This window comes from Lutra lutra, chromosome 12 (genome assembly GCF_902655055.1).
Source record: "Lutra lutra chromosome 12, mLutLut1.2, whole genome shotgun sequence".
In the NCBI taxonomy this organism is placed as follows: Eukaryota; Metazoa; Chordata; class Mammalia; order Carnivora; family Mustelidae; genus Lutra; species Lutra lutra.
This window is the reverse complement of record NC_062289.1, coordinates 73,460,333-73,480,820: the sequence shown is the minus strand read 5'-3', so window position 1 is coordinate 73,480,820 and position 20,488 is coordinate 73,460,333. Positions and strand designations below refer to the sequence as shown.

The following is a 20,488-nucleotide window of genomic DNA, read 5'->3' as shown; positions in this document are numbered from 1 at the left end:
AGAGCAAGTGGGGAGGGGCAGAGGAAGAGAATCTTCAGGCAGGCTCCCCGCTGAGCACAGAGGCCCACACAGGGCTCCATCTCAGGAGCCTGAGATCATGGCCCCAGCTGAAACCAAGAGTCAGATGCCTAACCGACTGAGCCACCCAGGAGCCCCTGAATTTGTTATTTTTGTTTCATTTCTGTTGTCACATGTGTCTCAGTTGGTCTAGCTTTTGTCTGAATGTGTTACTTATGCTTGAATATTCCTGAATTTGGGCCTTTGCCCTGTGGAGGCAGGGTGTCCTAAAACTCAGTTTGTCCTCCTTAACTGTGAACTTGGTGTGTCTGTACTCTGAAGGCTGGGTCCCCCATTACTTCTGCTGGCCCTTGTTCTCTAGATAGCTGCCAGCCTCTTCTCTTTGTCTCAGTTTTATTTTTGTTTTCGTTTTTGTTTTTTTTTAACTCAAGCTCAGCCAAGTAACTAAGGCACTATTAGGACAGGAACCGTTCTTAACCTTTGGATTGGATGAAACATGTTCCTTTCATTTCAGCGGCACGAAAGTGATGGGACTGCATTTGCGGAGTGCCCCGGCTCATAGGCTGTCTGGGTTTAGATCCCAGCTCTGCCACTTGACTTGTGTGTGACCTTGCACAGACCACGGAATCTGACTTGGGTCCCTCGTCTATAAAATGAGAGTACTAAGAATGCCTGCCTCCGAGGTTGTTAGGATCGAATGAGTTCACACCTATGCAACTGGGATAGCAGTGCCTAACCCAGAACGGGGCAAGCACTCGACACATGTCAGCGGCCATTATTCTCACTGCCGATGCTTAGGTGCTAGGCACTGCTCTGGGAATTTAATGTGTGTCATCTCGAATCTTCACAACAACCTTATAATGTCAGTATTGGTATCCTTAGTGCGTGGATGACAAACGGAGGCAGAAAGCATAGGAAGTTCCCTCCGGAGGCCTCGGTCTGTGTGGGGCACCAGGCTTTGCTTTATTGCCCTGGACCCTGCTGCCTTGTCTTCTGACAGGCCCTGGAAAGCAGCCCTGTCCTCTTGACCTAAACTCCGGTGCAATCAGAGTGAGAGTCAGGTGCACACTCTTGTCAAACACACAAGACAAGACAAGGCCAAGGCCTGACTGATGCATTGGGTAAAGGTACAAGGAGCCACTTTTAAAGATTTTTTTTTTAAAAGATTTTTATTTATTTGACAGAGAGATCACAAGTAGGCAGAGAGGCAGGCAGAGAGAGAGAGGAGGAGGAGGCAGGCTCCCTGCTGAGCAGAGAGCCCGATGCGGGACTTGATCCCAGGACCCTGAGATCATGACCTGAGCTGAAGGCAGAGGCTTTAACCACTGAGCCGCCCAGGTGCCCCCCCGCTTTTTTTTTTAAAAGATTTTTTTTTTTAAAGATTTTTATATATTTGACAGAGAGATCACAAGTAGGCAGAGAGGCAGGCAGAGAGAGAGAGGAGAAGGAGGCAGGCTCCCTGCTGAGCAGAGAGCCCGATGTGAGGCTCGATCCCAGGACCCTGAGATCATGACCTGAGCCGAAGGGAGCCACTTTTAGATTCAAACAATGTATCACGTAGACAGCAAAAGGGAGGTAGTTCCCTGTGGTCTTGGTCCCACACCAAAAAAGTTCCCTGTGGTCTTGGTCCCACACCAAAAAAGTTCCCTGTGGTCTTGGTCCCACACCAAAAAAGTACTACCATGAAACAGAAGGAGCCGATAATCTCTCTGCTGCAGGGGCAGGGCAAGAATCTCATCCCCATCAGAACGCGGGAGGTGATGAGAAACTGTCTCTTGACAGCCTCCCAGGGAAGACAGGAGGCGATGGGAGATGGCCTTGAAGTGCACCTCACATTCTCCCACTCTCCGTGTCCTCTCTTGTTCATCAAGAATAACCGGTGTTCAGGCCTCTGTCTGTGGCCATGTCTGCAAGAGAGGCTAGGCTGAGCTGTTCCCTTCTCCTGTCTGGCCCAGAGGCCCACTCTCTCCTCCTCTGACCTGAAGTGTCTCGGCCCCTTTTTCTGCCTTCTCTCCCCACACGTACCAAGGCTAGTGAGCTTTCTAGGAATAAATGTCAAGTTCACCTAACTGGATAAAGACCCTTGAAGATGGAGACCCACCTCAAGTATAGTTTTTTTGTATCTGTTATAGGCACTCATGCAACATAGCCTTGCCCTCGCTTAGAAATACCATAGATACAGGTTTCTTTATTGTGAATGAAGACCCACCTGGTTTCTTTAGTTGGTAGCCTTGAAATCAGACACTGAGAAAGTCTGTCCATCAGTCAGACACCTAAGCACCGAGTAGTGGAAGACTCCAGAAGCCTGTCCCCATTGCCCCCCCGCCCCAGTCTGACAGTCACTTCCCTAGAGCCCTAGAACGTTGGGGTGGGGAGGTAGTAACCCAAAGCAAAGGATCTTGATTAAAAACAAAAAGTCCAGAGGGCCCTTTTCATCATCCATCTCTGGTATCAAATGCCCAGCACTGTGCTAAACTTTCAAGGTGTCCTGAGTGTGGGTTTAGGGAGTGGCTTTAACGAGATCGGCTAAGGGCAGACCCAGACTGGGTTATGACCCCCCTCGTCCACTCTTCCTTGAGCAAGAACTTTTATAGCAGGTTTATTTATTTATTTTTTTAAATATTTTATTTATTTATTTGACAGGGAGAGATCACAAGTAGACGGAGAGGCAGGCAGAGAGAGAGAGAGGGAAGCAGGCTTCTTGCTGAGCAGAGAGCCCGATGTGGGACTCAATCCCAGGACCCTGAGATCATGACCTGAGCCAAAGGCAGCGGCTTAACCCACTGAGCCACCCAGGCGCCCCTTTATAGCAGGTTTAATAGAGCATAGGTAGCTTAATGAGGTGAGGAATGGGCAAGAAACTGTCCTAGCTTGTGCTGATAATGCCTGATCTCCAAGGAGCCTGAAGCACAGCTTAGACATTATCTCCTGAATCCTCCCCAAACTCCCATGGGGTAGGCAAGTGGCAGGCATTCCTCTTGCTCTCGGACCAGAGAGAATGGAGCCCTTATGTGACTTGCCCGAAGTCATACAGGGTGGCAGAGCCCGGCGTATAATTTATTGCTTTTAACTCATGAGCCTGTGGTTTCCTCTGCTCCCTATCCCCACCTCCCCTGCTATTAACAGGCTACACAGGAATATTTAATCAGGTGATTTTCACCAAGTGGCCCTTCCTGGCTTGGAAACTCACCAGGGCAACTGGAGAGCAGCAGGGATGGAGTGGGGTGAATCTGCGGCCTATGGGTTTTGCTAGTGAGTCCTCAGGGAACCCAAGGCGCTCTTCCCCTCAGTGGGAGTTCTTGCCCACTCACTGGGGTCCTGCTTTCAGTGCATTCCTTTGATGGGTTTCTTGCTTCATTACATGGCCTTAGGGGTGTCAAATGGACTGGTTCCATTTTCCACCCACTCCCCTTGAGGGAGTTCTTATTCTGTTTTTTTGTTTTTTTTTTTTTTTAAGATTTTATTTGTTTATTTGACAGAGAGAGATCACAAGTAGGCAGAGAGGCAGGCAGAGAGAGAGAGAGGGAAGCAGGCTCCCTGCTGAGCAGAGAGCCCGATGCGGGGCTCGATCCCAGGACCCCGAGATCATGACCTGACCCGAAGGCAGCGGCTCAACCCACCGAGCCACCCAGGCGCCCCTCTTATTCTGTTTTTACTCTGTTCATGGTGGCCTTGGGTCTCTGGTGAGGGCCCTAATTTACCCCTTGACCTTGTAATCCTAATTTGTTAAATGTGTTTGCTTATCCATCTCGCTCAAGTGATGCAGGTGCCACCCTGCTTTATGGATGAGGAAACTGAACCTCAGGGCTGTGTTCTCATCACACCATGCCACTGATGGTAATTAGAGCCTTGCCCTACCTTTTTTTTTTTCCTTTTTTGACTTGTCCTTTATTTGCATAACTCTTTAATAACCGCTTTTATTGAAATAGAATTCATACACCATACAATTCACCTGTGGAAAGTGTACATTTCAGTGTTTTCCCAATATTCGCACAGTTACACACCATCACCACAATCCGCTTGAGAACATTTCCATCATCTCTGAAAGAAACCCTGTACCTTCTAGCTTCTGCCTCCCTGGCCTCTCATTCCCTTACCCTTAAGCAGCCACTAATCTACTTTCTGTCTTTCTGTCTTTATGGATTTCCCTATTCTGGACTTTCATATGAACAGAGTAGAAGGTGTGGACTTTTTTGACTGGTTTCTCTCACTGAGCGTGATGTGTTCAGGGTTCTTCCCACGCCGTAGCACACATCGGTACTCTGTTTCTCTTTTTGTGGCCAAATATTCCATCGTATGGGTGGATCACATTTTGTTTACCCATTCATCTGTTGATGGGCATTCAGGTTATTTCCACCTTTAGGCTCTTATAAATTACGTGACGATAAACACCCATGTGCAAGTTTTCGTGTGGACTTAGGTTTTCATTTCTCATGGGTATACAGCTAGGAGTGAAATTGCAGGGTCAGGTGGTAACTTTATAGGTTAATCGTTTGAGGAACTGCCTGACTGTTTTAAAATCAGCTTTACCGTTTTACCTTCTTCTTTTTTTTTTTTTAAGATTTTATTTATTTATTTGACAGAGACCACAAGTAGGCAGAGAGGCAGGCAGAGAGAGAGGAAGGGAAGCAGGCTCCCTGCTGAGCAGAGAGCCCGAAGTGGGGCTCGATCCCAGGACCCTAAGATATGACCTGAGCCAAAGGCAGAGGCTTTAACCCACTGAGCCACCCAGGCGCCCCCGTTTTACCTTCTTGCCAGCAGTGTAGGGAAGTTCTGATTCTTCCACCTTCTAGATAGCACTTGTTACTGTTTGTCTTATTATGGCCATCCTAGTGAATATGAAGCAGTCTCTCATTGTGGTTTTGATTCACATTGCCTTGATGGCTTGTGATTTTGAGCAGTTTTTCACGGGCTTATTGGCATTTGCATCTCTTTTTTGAGAGAAATATCCATTCGGGTCCTTTGCCCATTTTTTTATAAAGCGGACTAACTTGTCTTTTTATTCTTGAGTTGTAAGAGATTTCCTTCAGTATTCTAGTCCCTTCTCAGACATATGATCTGCATGTGTTTTCTTCCACTCCATGAGTTGTCTTCCTACGTTCTTGATGGTGTCTTTTGCAGTATAAAGAATATTAATTTTGTGGGAAGTTCAGTTGGTCCGTCTCTTTGGCTGCTTTTGCTTTTGATGTCCTTTCGGCCCACTTCCCACTTGCCAGGCACATAGGCCTGCTTAGCGTGTAATGTGCATGTATACACACATAGTGGCCATGATTAGCAATGGCCTTCACATGGGGAGACCAGGCTCAGGGGTTATGTAACTCTTCCAAGGCCACACAGAAATTAAGAGGCAGTGGTGGGATCCACCCTGGCCAGTGGCTTTAAGCCGATGTCTGACTCCACGCTTCTCTTCCATGGTGGCGTCAACACTGAATGTCAGGCTCCCCTCTAGGCTAGACAGTGGAGGGCCTGCCTGCTCTTAAAAAATGGGTTAAGAATCTTCTCAAAACAGTTGCTTGGTGAGTGTCGAATTATTCCTCCCATTTTATTTTCTATGTTTTTCCAATTAAAGAGACCTTCTGAATAAAACTGAACTTAGGATCTTGATTGGGAAGTAACGAACCTGCCTCTCAAAGGCCTGCCTAGCTTTGCATTCAGAAAACGACTCAAGATTACGGCAAGCTGGGCGCCTGGGTGGCTCAGTGGGTTAGGCCGCTGCCTTCGGCTCAGGTCATGATCCCAGGTCCTGGGTTTGAGCCCCACATCGGGCTTTCTGCTCAGCAGGGAGCCTGCTTCCTCCTCTCTCTCTGCCTGCCTCTCTGCTTACTTGTGATTTCTCTCTGTCAAAATAAATAAATAAAATCTTAAAAAAAAAAAAAGATTACGGCAAGCTGGTCTTATTCCTTCTACTGGTTTCTTGCAAGGAATTCCTCAGATCTCAGGAGTTACTGTCTTTATTTTATAAAGAACCCCCCCCTCCCCGGACTGACACTTTATTGTAATATTTGGGGATGTATATTTTTGGGCGTGAGGTGAAAGGATTTTTTGCCTTGGTTTTGGTTTGAGTCTTTTTGTCCACCTGTTTTGTGTGCATTGAAGAAAGGAAAAGGATTATTCTGGTGTAACTTTGTAAAGTTTTTTATGATCAGGTGTTCCCATTGAGCAAGCTTGAAGTATTGGGATGATCAGAGCTAAGCTGCTGTGTTTAGATGGATTAGAACAGTGCTTTTTATCTATTTCACCCTATGGGCCGGTTTACAGTAGGTTTCCCTTGTGTTTTCTTGCTGAGCCCTTGTAGGCACTCGTGGTGCCTGGCTTCCCAGCTCATGCGGAGACCTTTCTCCAGAGCGCTCTCACTTCTGCTGGACCAGCCCACTGGAGGCACGTTGTCATGGGAAAGCAACACATCTGTCTGAGCGCCCATTTCCGCTGAGCCCTGCTGTGTGTTACTTTGAAACTGTGTTACACATAGAGCTGATTTAGTGGAAAAGCCCTGGTGAGCTTGGATTTCACTCACCTGTTGTATCAGTGTTTGTAGATACATTTTCGATTTTTTTTTCCCCCAAACTGCTGATCAGACAACACTACAGCAAGGGAGGGCTCCGATCTTAATTGCCTTTTCCTGCCCCGTGTCCAGCCCAGGGTCAGTGCTCAGCAGATGTTGGTTTACATGAATACTGTTCCAGAATCTAAACAAGGAAAACCTCCCACTAGCCTTACTCTCTAATAACCCACCAACTTTTTCAACTCTGTTTGCTTTCAGTTTCTGCCCATTGGCAGGTGGTGCTTTCAATAGGCTTCCTTTTGCACACAAATTTTTCTTAAAATCTCACACATGATGCTTTTCATACTATGTTCTTGTCATCATCATCTTCTTGTGATTATGTAATTGCCCCATAAATTATGCATGTCATTTTGCTTGATTATATAGTATGGTCAGTTGAGCAATTTTTCTTCGAAGTGTTCACAGCTTGGAAGAGGACTGGCTTTAAGCTTTTACTGTGTAAAGTTTCTTCTTTGGTTTAGAATACAGCCTCAGGATCTATTCTAAAAAGGGGATTCTGGGGGAAAGAAGAACCTAAGGAGCTTGGGCTGTTTTGCATATTGCTAGACCGATGGGATTCCCCCCCCCCCCCCCCCCCCGCAAATTGAGCCAATCAACACTGTGGTCAGGTGTTCACATGTGTCTTTCCCTACAGTTCTGTCCTGTCATTTCTGTTTACTCTTTACTCTGTTGCCTAGCATATAGAAACACTTTAGGAATACATTGTTCTTTCCGTCCATTTTGTTGCTCATCTAGCTTGTTAATTGTCCTAAAGGAATTGCCCCAACTCCTGCTGCCTCATCATTTCTCAAAATAACTTATGATAGATCAAACTTCTCTCTGTATTGCTACCTACCTGCCCAGCAGAATTTAATTAAATGATTCCTTTATAGAGCCGGATGTTAGTCCTGGTTTGTATCATATTAAGATCTTACGAAAAATTTAAATGTGTTTTTGGAATTTTTTTTCCACTTGCTTTATTCTTCCGGTTTCAGACCAGCTTCATGTAGTCTTATTTTTTTTTTTAATTTTATGATTTTTTTTAAAAAAAGGTTTTATTTATTTATTTGACAGAGAAAGAGAGGGATCACAAGTAGGCAGAGAGGCAGGCAGAGGGAGAGGGGGAAGCAGATTCCCTGCTGAGCAGAGAGCTGAGGCGGGGCTTGATCCCAAGACCCTGAGATCATGACCTGAGCTGAAAGCAGAGGCTTAACCCACTGAGCCACCCAGGCACCCCAGCATCATGTAGTCTTAATGATTTGTTGTTTTCTAGTATTCTCTTCTCTTCTATTTATTTATTTAAGTAGCCTCCACACCCAACGTGGTACTTGAACTGATGACCCTGTGATCAAGAGTCGCACGTATGACTGAGCCCACCAGGTGCTCATATGGTATTCTGTTTCAGTCTGGAAGAATGAGAATTCCACTTTTACCCTTTCCTCTCCAACATCTTTCCTCTTGATTGGGTAACTGTTGTGTATAAGCATCTAATCCTTACCTTTTTATAATAACAATAATCAATGGGGCCCCTGGCCGGCTCAGTCAGTAAAGCATGAGACTCTTGATACTGGGTTGTGAGTTCGAGTTTTGTGTTGGGTGTAGAGAATATTAAAAATAAAATCTTTAAAAAAATAAAGTCTTTAAAAAAAAAAACAACACAAAAAAACAAGGAGCGCCTGGATGTTATAGTTGGCTGGGTGTCCAACTCGTGGTTTCTGCTCAGGTTGTGATCTCGGAGTCGTGAGATCGAGCCCTGTGTTGGGCGCCACCCTCAGCATGGAGTCTGCTTAGGACTCTCTCCCTCTCCCTCTGTCCCTTCCTCTCCCCCACCCCATTCTCTATCTCTTTAAAATAAATAAATAAATAAATAAATCTCTTAAAAAGCCAATCAAGGATCCTTTATTACATTGCCTTACAATTTAAAGTAAAACTATGTCCATGAATTTCTGTGTAGAGATTAATACCTGTCATCTGGTAGCCCTTTGATGAGTTACCACAAGTTACTTTAAGAATGGATGTAGAGGGGCTCCTGCCTGGCTCAGTCAGTAGAACATGGGACTTTTGACCTTGGGGTTGTGAGCTGGAGCCCCACATTGGGTGTAGAGATTACTTAAAAAAAAAAAAAAAAAGAAAAAACATGAAAACCACACAAAAAGAGTGGAAGTAGAATTAACTTTTCCTTAATGTTTTCAGATGTTTTCCTCTAGTCTCTTGGATATTTTTCTAAAACTTTAACTTGCAAAACATCTCTATTTGAAATTGGAAATGCAGTTCTAAGTGGAGGTTTGTAAAGTCAGACAGGAGATACACACAGAGCCATACCTACGTTTCAACATAATTCTCCAGTAGGGGGGAAGTTCTAGGGGGATACAGGATAGTCAAGTGAGAAAGGGACTTGAAATCCTTGTTGCCTTACCTGACTTCTTAAAGCAACTTCTCGGTTGTTCTTTCGGTACTACAGAACCTGATAGGATAGAGGCTGTTCTTGGTTTTTCTCTACAAAGTGACACCCACTGCAGGAGACTTGAGCTTAGTGATTTGAAAGCCAGAGCCCTCAGTGGAGAAGTGGGAGAAGGGCTCGTTTAATCCTCAAGCAGTTCCCAGTTGGGAAATTCCAGCAAACAGCAATAGCCAGCTCCTTTTTGGGTCTGGACAGGTTTCTGTCCCCATTGCTATGACCACATTGGGGCGGGGGGCATGCTGTATTCAGGTACTTCTGGATTCTAGATCCAGAAAAAAAGGCTTAAACTGGGTTTGTTCAGAAAGCAAAGAGAGTTGTCTCTTTGCACATAGAGCAGAAAAAATCATCCCTTTGATTCAAGAGAAAAATAGGTGGGGGCTGTCCTTTTCCATCCCCTCACATACATTCTAAGTCCTGATTCTAGCCACCACACCTTTTATGAAAAGGTCCAGGGGCTGTTGTATCAGGTAAACCTCTGTCCCACAGTGACACCCTACCCTGGCTGGCAGTGGCCAAAGGACAAAAGGAAGTAAGTTTCCCTTTTAAATCCCCAGGAATTTTTTTGATGAGATAATATTACAGAGTGAAATGTCTCTCCCGCTGTTAGTTCAGTGTTTGGCTCCTGTGTAACAGTAACCCACTTAGAAGCAGGCAGCCGTTTGGAAGTTATTTTAAACTTCGAGCGGAGTAGAGAGATATTGTAACCCTGGCTAAGAGCACCCCCCGCCCAGGTTTCAGTTTTGTCCTTTCAGACGTGTGGAAAGTGCACCAGTCTATCTCAAGGATTTTGTACTGAAAGCTTCTTAAAGAGTTGGTCTTGGTTTCAAAGCTTGGCTTGGTGTCCCATACTCAAGGGAACATAGTTCTCTTCCTCCAGATATTTAACCTTGTCTGGCATGGTGTTTTTGGCTTTGAAGTTCCCATAGATGCTTTGTCCATTAACAAAACCGGGAAACCATGATAGTTAGCCTCGTCGGGCTCTTGAGAAATTTGAAGATCGGTCCATCTTCATATTTCAACATAAAACCAGATGTTTGTTATCCGGCCCTGATGATGGTCAGGTACAGGCATTGTTTCTTGATAGTCATTCTGATTTAGCGGCTCCTTATTTGGAAACACAAGTAGGCTATTCATTGCCTCTTCTAAAGGTTATAGGATCTCTGTGTGTCTGGGGGAAGATCGGGGCTTCTCAAAACAGTCACCCTGGTTACTGTGTCTGCCATCTCTACAACACCCAGATCCACGTCACACTCTGGTGCCACCTGGGAGTTATTTTTGGTTGCGGGGGTGGTGATGGCTGCTGGTTCTTTCTGCACCATGTCTCCCTGAGTCATCCCTGTGCTGTGTTCCCAGCATCCTCAGCGCAGGCCCTGGATAGCTCCCAGAGCAGCCGTCCCAGTCCGAATCTTCCTCCGAGGACCCTCTGTCTTCTACAGGATGCTCCTGGGGTCTCTCTTCGGCCTGCTGGAATGCTTCCCCATCAGGACCCATAGAATCTGGGGGAACACGTGGAGGAAGGGTCTTCTGTCCAGCAGTGCATAAAGGTTTTTAATCAAAGCGTGTGTGTGTTTATATAAAGGCAAAGAGTACTTCATGACTTACGATAAAAAAAGAACATTGCTCTGTTCCACCCTTTGCCATCCCTGACTGCTCTTCTCAGGGGCAACTATTTTCAATTATTTAACTGGTTTCTTCTGCTAGTTGTCTCTGCAAGCATTTCTAAAATTCTGTGAATTATTTCTAAATAATGTGCTTATAACTGCTACCTCATACTTGGGGGTCCATTAAACAACAAGAACAACAAAATGTTTTTTACTTCCTACTATGGAAAGTGGGAGATTTTGTCCTCTTATCCCCTTCCTCTGTTCCCTTCCCTTCTCCTTTCTCCTTCCCCCTACATCCCATCTGTACATTTTTCCAGTGTAGCTGCATCGCAATTATGGTTTAGATCAGGGTTTCTGTTATTATGGCCGTCCCTCTCTTCAGGCAGGCCACGCAGACCATCCCCTGCTTAAGGTTTACAGTTCTGGTGTAACTTTTTACATTTTTTTCTGGAGTTAATAATTGTCCCACCATGTGCCATTACTTCAGTTTGCTATATGGTTATCACTTTTTGTTCTCTTATGCAGAATTGTAAAACTCTTGTCAGTATCATCAAGCCCATTGGGTAATGACTCAGGTTGTTGTTTGCTTTCTCTTTTGGGTGTGTGGGGAGGAGGCTCTCCTACAGCTGGTCTATGGCTGTCATCCTGGGGACATCATCATTCTCCATTTCTCTTCTCTTTTGGATTCCCCGTGCCCTGGAGCCCATGTCTAGCTGGAGCTTGGTTTATTCTTTTGTTTTGTTGGAGCGGACAGTGGCTTCTGAGATCAGATGCGGTTGGAAAAATTTATGGTTTTACTTTTGGGGAGGGGGGCACATCCTCTCTTCTTCCTTCTCCTCCACTGCCCTTACGAAGCACTGTCAAGAGCCTGCCTGAGTGAAGGACGGAAGCGTTATATTCTCTGTATGTAGGAAGCCTTAGCCACCTCTCCATGCTCAGCTACTGTCCATTGCCCAGAAATCTTTTTTTTTTTTTTTTTTTTTGTTCCGAGGATGTCTTTGGTGACCTGGTAATCAGTGACTGTGAAGAGTCAGGTGGTTTAAAGTTTACGCAGCATTTGATTAAATCCTGACCCGTTTGCCCTGGTCCCTCACTTTGCTGAGCACAGACCCAAGTGGCATACCAAAAAACAAAGCATGAGGCATGGCATCAGGCCTGCCTCCAGCCAAAGGCTGTTCTGCCAGCCGTCCTTTATTGAGGACCTTGTTGGGGTGGAAGGGGACCCCTGTAAGTCTCTCCTAGAAGCAGGTGCCTTTCTTAGAGGGGACTCTGAAAGAACTGTGGCAAGCACCAGACAAAGCTTTTGGGGGGACATGGTATTGGAAGCAGCGACCTATATTGGTGCATTCAAGAAAGCTGAATGGAAGGGGTAGAGTGAAGCCGGCCTCTAGAGTATTCTAGGCAAAGGCATAAAGCATGAGCAAACGTGACAAGTCTAGAGGAAGTGAAGAATATAAGGGCTTTTCTACTGACGGAGTATTTACTCTGTTACTCTGATTATATGTTTTATCTCCTTTAATCCTCTTAGCACCCTGTTAAGGCAGACCATACTGTCCCCATTTGACAGGTGAGGAAATCGAGGTTTATAGAAATTGAGTCATCTGCCCAAGTTGATGTGCCTCCGAAGAGGCAGGAGTGAGATTTAAACGCAAGATTGCCTGATTCCAAAGCTCTCATTCTTTCCACCCCAAAACACCTTTTGGAACAAAATCAGGAGTAAGAGAGCAAAGGCCATAACAACACAATGTTCCTGATAATGTCAGACCTCGTGTAAAGGATTAACTGGGCATTTTCCTTCAACTGACTTAAGCAAAAACATCAAGCATCCCAGAGTTATTGTTCTGAAGGCACGAAGCTACAGTTACAACGCAGGACACGTTTTCTTTTATGGTCTCACACTTTAATTGTAGCTGGTTGGTTATTTGCTCTGTTCTTCCATGGATCCATCCCAGGAATTTTGCTTATCTTCTCATTCCAGGCTGTTCTTCCCTTTCTACAGCATTCTCTGCCTAGTAGGGTCTTGGTCAATTCCACTCTGGGTTTCTGAGTCTAGTCGATTGTTTCTTTATGTTTTCATTAACAGTTCTTTGTGACATCCCTGAGTTCTTACACACAAGGCAGCCATTTTTGACTTTCTTAAAAATATTAAGGGGAAAACTTCTTACATTTCAAGCACCTGATCAGGTAAACCTCACACGTCCAAATATTTCAAGAAAATAAACTCAGAGGGGCACCTGGGTGTCTCAGTTGATTAAGTGTCCGATTCTTGGTTTTAGCTCTGGTCATGATCTCAGGATCACCAGATCAAGCCCCATGTTCAGGCTCTGTACTCAGTGAAGGAGTCTGCTTGAGACTCTCTCTCTCTCTTTCTCTCTCCCCCCTCCTGCCACTCCCCCCTCTAAAAAAAGGAAATACATCTTTTAAAAGAGAGAAAAACTCAGAAATCCCCATAATTTTTAAATGCTTGCTTGCCACGTTAAGTTCAAAGTTAACATGCTCAGACATCATTCACTGAAGTATCCTTAGGTTGATCTTGAATGATTAACGTTCAGGAGGGCACACAGGTTTCATATGTAGTCACTCACTGCCTGTGTGTCACTGGCTGGCGTCAACACGTACGAATTAACAAGCCTGGTTTTTACATGACGGGCGTCTGGAGTGACAGTGTGGAAGCGGCATTCGTCTGAATCTTCAGGAGAATATGTGCATTTCATATGTAGGACGCCCTTGTTCTCTGTATAGGATTGTTACCCGACATCGGACAAGGATCTTGTTAAATCAGGGTCTGATATTTCTTAGTAAATAGTGGAAAGAAATTATTTGGGGCTTTTTCTTGAAAAATGAAATGGAAAATAATAATTTATCTTTTAACTTTATAAGTTAAATTGTAACGGCTGCTATGTATCTCCATTTCTGGGCATAGTCAGAGCGAATCCCAGATGGGCCGCGTTGGGATGTTTTCAGCAAAACTGTATGAGAGTCTGGATGTAGCCTCTTTCTCCTACGTATCACTTTAGTAACAGGATCATCAAAAAGTAATTTTGATTGAGCCTCGGTGGCTCAGTGGGTTAAAGCCTCTGCCTTCGGCTCAGGTCATGATCCCGGGGTCCTGGGATCGAGCCCTGCATCAGGCTCTCTGCTCAGCGGGGAGTCTGCCTCCCCCCACCCCCCGCCTGCCTCTCTGCCTACTTGTGATCTCTCTGTCAAATAAATAAATAAAATCTTTTTTTTTTTAAGTAATTTTTGCTTTTTATCAGAGGACTCCCTTGTTTTTTCCAAAGTTCTGTCTTAATTCTTTGATCGTACTCCGTGGATCATCTCTCTTGTGGATTTCTTCTTTAATCCTTTGCTAGATTGTTGGGCTTTGAGTGGAAACCCTGTTATTGACCAATATGGCTTTTATGGGCTCCATTATACTCTGCCTCAGCTGCCAATTTGCACTTCTAGTTTGCAACTCACTTACCATGTCTGGTCACAATTGTTATTCCAACAGTTAGCAAGCGGTGGCCATAAGGATTAAATAAAATATATAAACATAATAGTCCAATAAATACTTAATTATGAGAAAACCCTCTCCTTTGCTACTCTTAGACATGGCATATTTGTTTGCATTTTATGCCTTTGCCTAGAATATTCCATCCTTAGAGACGGGTCAGTTCACAGAGAAGTATTTTCATGTTACCGCTGCTTGTGCTTCCCTAGAAAACATTCTGCTGAGCTCCTAAGTTCGAGCCCTTGGGAAAAGAGGACCCTAGGGTATAAATGGTTGGAGGCCTGGGGTGGGCTGACAGAGACCCCAATCATAACAGTATTTAGCAGATGGTTTGAGGAGGCCAGTTTTATAGATGTCGCTGAGGTTGAGTTCATAGGACCAGCAGTTGGGCACCTGAAGTAAAGACCTCGGAGGGAAAGCACAGAGGGTGGAGGTGGGAAGACGGCCGAGATAGTGAGGGAGGCCTTCAGCCCTCTGAGATGTGATTTTGATGGCCTCTTTACCCTCCACGGGGAAATAAACCAGCCACGCCAACAGATTGCACCCACTGGCACTTCAGAAAAATTCCTTTTGGTTTTTGAGTCTTTGATCCACGTTCAGAAGTCAACACCCTTGACAGTGGCTGCCATTTGGAGCTAACAGTCCCTGCAGTGTCAGTGGAAGATTTGATTGGGGCTTCTTAGAGGAGAACAGGAGGGTGTGTCCACAGAGGAGGCAGAGAGCGCCTGGCACGACGTGTGGCCCCGGGGCGCAGGGCCTGACCGCCTCCGAGGACCCAGACCAGCGGGTGTGTTTGAGGCTTACATAGTTCAGATTTCTACATGCCTGCGGACGCACTCTTGACATGCCTCTCCTGGCACGTGGTTCCTTCGCAGTCTAAACCCCCAGTCTGGTCGTGGCTGCTTCCTCTCACCAGGGCTGCGAAGGGCCAGGCTTGGGCATCTCCTTCTCCTGCGGTTCTCCGTTCCCTCCCTCTTCCTACATCCCACCTGCCCTCCCAGGACACCCCTTCTCTCCAGCTGCCTGTGACTGTCCCTCCATTCTTTCCTCCGTACCCTGCACCCTAAATGTATCCCCGTGAAACAGCGCAATCAGAGTATACACAACAGGCTTATCATCAAAGGGTTGGAAATGCTGGTGTTTGCAAAGTTTGAAAACCTTTTGTTTTTTAGACCTTACGCCTTCTGCAGAGCTCTAATTTCCGAAATCAAATCCTGAATCCCTAAGGAGTGTTCCTCAGTGTTAGTTACTTGTCCAAGAACCTGTTGGTAATCTCTCAGAGCTAGTGTCCTGCAGGACACGGTTTCCAGAAGGGTGGCTGTAATTGGTTGAGGCCCTAGGAGGGTGGGAAGGGGACCACATGGTCCTCCACTGTGGAGCCCCACGTTAGCTGAGTGCAGTTGTATCTGAGTAAGCGCTTGGGACATTTTTTTAGAACTTTTTTACTGTTGGAAAAGTTTATATAAAATTCACCATTTAAATCATTTTTTAAAATTTATTTTCTTGTCAGAGAGAGAGAGAGCGCACAAGCAGGCAGAGTGGCAGGCAGAGGCAGAGAGAGAAGCAGGCTCCCCACCAAGCAAGGAACCCTATGTGGGACTTGATCCCAGGACCTAGGATCATGACCTGAGCCGAAGGCAGCGGCTTAACCCACTGAGCCACTCAGGCATCCCTTAAATCATTTTTTTAAAAGATTTTGTTTGACAGAGAGAGAGATTACAAGTAGGCAGAGAGGTAGGCAGAGACAGGCTCCCCGCCAAGCAGAGAGCCTGACGCAGGGCTCAATCCCAGGACCCTGAGATCATGCATGACCTGAGCTGAACACAGAGGCCCAACCTACTGAGCCCACTCAGGCACCCTATCCATTTAAATCATTTTAAGGTACACAATTCAGAGGAATTTAGTATAATCACAATGTGCATCCATTATCATCCTCTGATTCCAGAACATTTTCGTTACCCTGAAAGGAAACCCTGGACCCATTGAGCAGTCACTCCCCAGCAACCACAAATCTGCCTTATTCCCACGGATTTGCCTATTCTGGACGATCTCCTGTCAGTGGAACCACAGATCCAAGGTCTTAGCCTGCTCCATACTTGAGCTCCCCCAGTGTAGCTCTCCTCCATTGGCCAAACCTCATTCATGTGTAAGTAACAAAAAGCAGCTCTCCACCTGGAAACCTCTAAGTCATGTAGCCAGGTTAAAAATACCACGGAAAAAATACTGCGGAAAACGGTCAGTGGTATGGTTGCCATGGCTATGGCCATAGCCATGCCTGGAGTTTCAGGAAACCAATCTGAGCTGGGCAGGAAGCCCCTTCTGGGTGGTGGAAGTAATGGCCTGTTGGTGCAATTGGCTTATCACCCTCTCCCATGTCCTCTCCAATCAGAGGTCTGCATTTCAGGCCACTCGTCATTTAATAAACCACCAAATATGTTAGAGTGGCCTGGGTTCTTGAGGGGCAGAATCTTCCATTTGTCCTTTAGGCACGATCATCGAGCCTAAGGACTCAGGCAAACATTGGATGTCCCAGGGTTCTCAGTCTCATGCACTGGAATTCGCAGGGGATGGGTTATTCCTCACCCACTGGAGAGACTGCTGGCCGCCCCCTTGTAGCACCCTGTGCCCATGTGCCTCACGGATTTGTGCAATCCCCTTCTGTTTGTCCATTGAATTCCCAAGATTCTCTGATCTCTGGGCTGCACCCTTCCTCGCCCCTCCACTCGATGCCTCTCAAGGCTGGGCACGCCACCACCAGGAGCTGTGCAGTCCATCTCCCTCAAGGAACTGTTTTCAGTGGGACACTCTTCCGCCCAAGAACTCGTGGTATTGTCTTAGTGTCCAAACACCTTTCTAGTTTTAGCCTGTGTCTCTCCCTCTCGATGTAGACCATGGTCCTTCACACTTACCAGACTGGTCTTGTTCCTCTTCCCTCTCCAGCCTTTAGCTCCTGCTCCCCATGCTTGGAACCACTGCCTGCTCTCTCTTCTTTTCCCAAGACCAACGTGACTCTTCCTCAAAGTTCATCTCACAGCTCAGCACTTGTGCAGGCTTCCCTGAACCTGCCAGCACTCTTGCTGCCCACACCACATTTGCATTGCAACTCTAGGACCACAGAATTTAGAGCTGGCAACATCTTTTCCTAAAGATTTAATCACTTGGTCTTTCCCTCCCAGTCAGATGACTGGATCTTGGAGGAAATATGGTAAAGTTAAGCAAGTGGAGTGGGAAGGCACTAGACTGTGAACACGAGGGCCAGGTTACCTGTGGGTGCGGCCACTCGTTGGCTCTGTTGTTTTGGAAAAGCTAGTTCTCTTGAACTTCAGTTCTCATCTATAAAATGAGTGGGGAAGAAGAAGAGTGCTATAGTTTTGTGTTTGCTGCTCAATGAAGTTATGGTAGGGTGCCTGGGTGGCTCAGTGGGTTAGGCCTCTGCCTTCGGCTAGAGTCGTAGTCTCGGGGTCCTGGGATCAAGCTCCACATCGGGCTGTCTGCTCGGCGGGGAGCAGCTTCCCCCTCTCTCTCTGCCTGCTTGTGATCTCTCTCTGTCAGGTAAATTAATAAAATCTTTAAAAAAAAAAAAAAAAGATATGGTAAACTCAGTGGCTTAAAGCCTCCCAGATTTATTCTCTTAGCGTTCTGGAGGTCAGAAGTTAAAAATGGATCTGTAGGTGACGTTCCTCCTGGAGGCTCTAGGGAGGACCTGTTTCTTCTCTTCTCCAGCTTATGGAGGCCAGCCTTGGAGGATATTTTTCCATCAACCACAACGGGTTCTTAGGTCTCTTGTGTCTCCACACATTTCTTCCAGTCATGTAAAGAGTTCAGCACTGTGCTAGACTCATTAATTTCTTGATAAGTTAGTTGATCTGTGAGGATTTCCTCTTCTCGGATTGTTGCTGGGGATCCCAGGGCCTGATAAGACTCAACCATAGAACTGTGAGCACAGACTTTAGGATTGGTCTTGGGCTTCTGCTGACTGCGCTTTCACTGGCAAACATTTGATGATGCTCTTCTTCCCCTTTTTTGATTTTCTGCTTTGCCCATTTCGAAAAAATCCTCAAAGAATTTCACCTGTTCCCCAGTAGCCAGGGGTGACCTTTTGAACAGCTTGTTAATTTCACTGGTGATTCTGTCCTATGTCTGGTGGTCTTTCCATAAATTCCTGAATGTGTTTTCAGGTCCTCCTGCATAACTTGCCATACATGTGTTGTTAAGGTTTAGAAGGCAAATCACCTAGGATAACTAACCTAGCTAGTTTCATCTGCGATTGCTATTAAATATTATGGTATTTCACGGGAATTTAGATAGGCATTTATATGGGAGTTAGGCAGTTTTTCTTGCCCTGCATCCTATCGGCTGGTGTCCCCCTTGGGTGACCACCACTTAGAAGGCAGTGAGAAAGTGGGGAGCTCAGCCGGCTCTGTCAGAGGAGTGTGTGCCCCTTGATCTCGGGGTCATGGGTTTGTGCCCCATGTTTGGTGTAGAGATTACTTAATAATTAAACTTTTTTTTAAAAAGGCAGTGAGAAAACATTTGTAAAATCCACCCACCATTTAATTTTAAGTTTTTTTTTTTTAAAGATTTTATTCATTTATCAGGGTGAGAGCGCACAAGCTGGGGGAATGGCAGGCAGAGGGAGAAGTGGGCTCCCCACTGAGCAGAGAGCCCAATTCGGGGCTTGATCCCAGGACCCTGGGATCATGACCTGAGTCGAAGGTAGATGCTCAACCGACTGAGCCACCCAGGCATTCCTAATTTCAAGTTTTGAGATTACTTTTCACTACTGAGGCTAAGACACACTTACAGGGTGGGTCTAGAACCTCTGAAGCCTGTGTGTTGAAGCTTTCTTTCTGTATGCCTCCTAGATGCACCCACTGGGCCTGTGTAATAACAACGATGAAGAGGACTTGTATGAATACGGCTGGGTAGGTGTGGTGAAGCTGGAACAGCCAGAATTGGACCCGAAACCATGCCTCACTGTCCTGGGCAAGGTAAGTGCCAGGCCCTCTGAATTGATCTGCTTCCAACTGGTGTTCTCTGCGTTCCCATTTCATCAGTTCCTCACCTAGCTGGTGAGCCACGCAGGCACAGCACAGCACTCCTTCCCAGCTGAATCGTGTGGGATGAGGATGGAGACATGTCTTGTGGCGGCCCCACCGTGGTGCTCCCGACCCTGGACTCTGGGAGAGCCTGCCGGCCTCAGAGTCGGCTCCCCCTCTTGGCACTCTGTGACTCTAGGCAAGTCACTTCCCCTCATGGAGTCTCAATTTCTTACCTGTGAAATGGGTTGATGATAGAGTTGCATAGTACCTTCCACCCTTGGGGACAGAGCTTTCAGAAAGCTGAGATTTGGGGAGTTTAGAAAGATATTAAGGCTGTACCTATTTTATATTAAGTGACCCCCCCCCCAGGAGGTCTAGGGCCCTTCTCAGTAACTAAACACACTCACACTTGTATAGCGAAGTATATGGATATTCACATTAAGTGGGATGACTAAAAGCTAGATAACCTCATGCTAGTTCCTGAACTAACTTTGCCTCTAAATGAGTTCAGGTCCATTGAATTTTGCTGCCAAGTAAGTTATGGAAAAACTTCTGGGCTTTAGAGCTTTTTTGGTTTCAGAATGGTAGACAGCAATTATGGTCCTATATTAGAACTTACCTCATAGGATGGTTAGGAGGTGAGAGGAGATGCAAACAGCCAGCAGAGTGAGCTCTCAAAAAATGTGTGCTGCCGCTGGCTGCTGTCATCCCATTTAGAAGTACTAAAAAAGACTCGTGAGCCAAAGAGGGGTCAGCATTATCTGTGGCTGCAGTGTTAAGATAGAAATAAATTTATTTTGGGAAACTATCCATCAATGATCTTAAAATATGACAGGTGACAGTCTGTTTTAAACTGGATCATTTTGTTAAAGGGAAAGGTTTGGAGAAAGGTATTAAGATTTTAGTTGGGAGAAAACGTGGTATCTCCTAAGGATAGTGTTATTGCCTGGATATATGTATATATTTTTTTATAATCTCAGAAGCTGCTGCCTAGGTACCATGGAGAGACAGCTGGGGAAAACAGAGGTGGCTTTGATGCAGGATGCTTACCAGGGAGTCTTTCTCAGACTTGAAGAAGTCCCAGTGAGTCTCCTGAAAGACTTTTGGTCCAGGAGACTGTTACGGGTCTAATCTGTGATTTTTTTTTTTTTTTTTTAAGATTTTGTTTATTTGACAGAGAGACACAGCGAGAGAGAGAACACAAGCAGGGGGAGTGGGAGAGGGAGAAGCGGCCTTCCTGCCGAGCAGGGAGCCCAATGCTGGGACCCTGGGATCATGACCCAGGCTGAAGGCAGACGCTTAACCACTGAGCCACCCAGGCGCTCCCTA

At 46.0% G+C, this 20,488-nt stretch overlaps 1 protein-coding gene across 3 annotated transcripts in view; it reads left to right on the top strand.

Moving 5' to 3' along the window:
- The window catches only part of ZNRF3 (zinc and ring finger 3), a 158,870-nt gene that overhangs the window by 77,900 nt on the left and 60,482 nt on the right, over nucleotides 1–20,488 (top strand). For all 3 annotated transcript variants that reach the window (XM_047697347.1, XM_047697348.1, XM_047697349.1), the window contains exon 2: nucleotides 18,983–19,108. In XM_047697347.1, coding sequence (XP_047553303.1) covers nucleotides 18,983–19,108 — 126 coding nt within the window. The remainder of the gene's footprint in view (nucleotides 1–18,982; nucleotides 19,109–20,488) is intronic.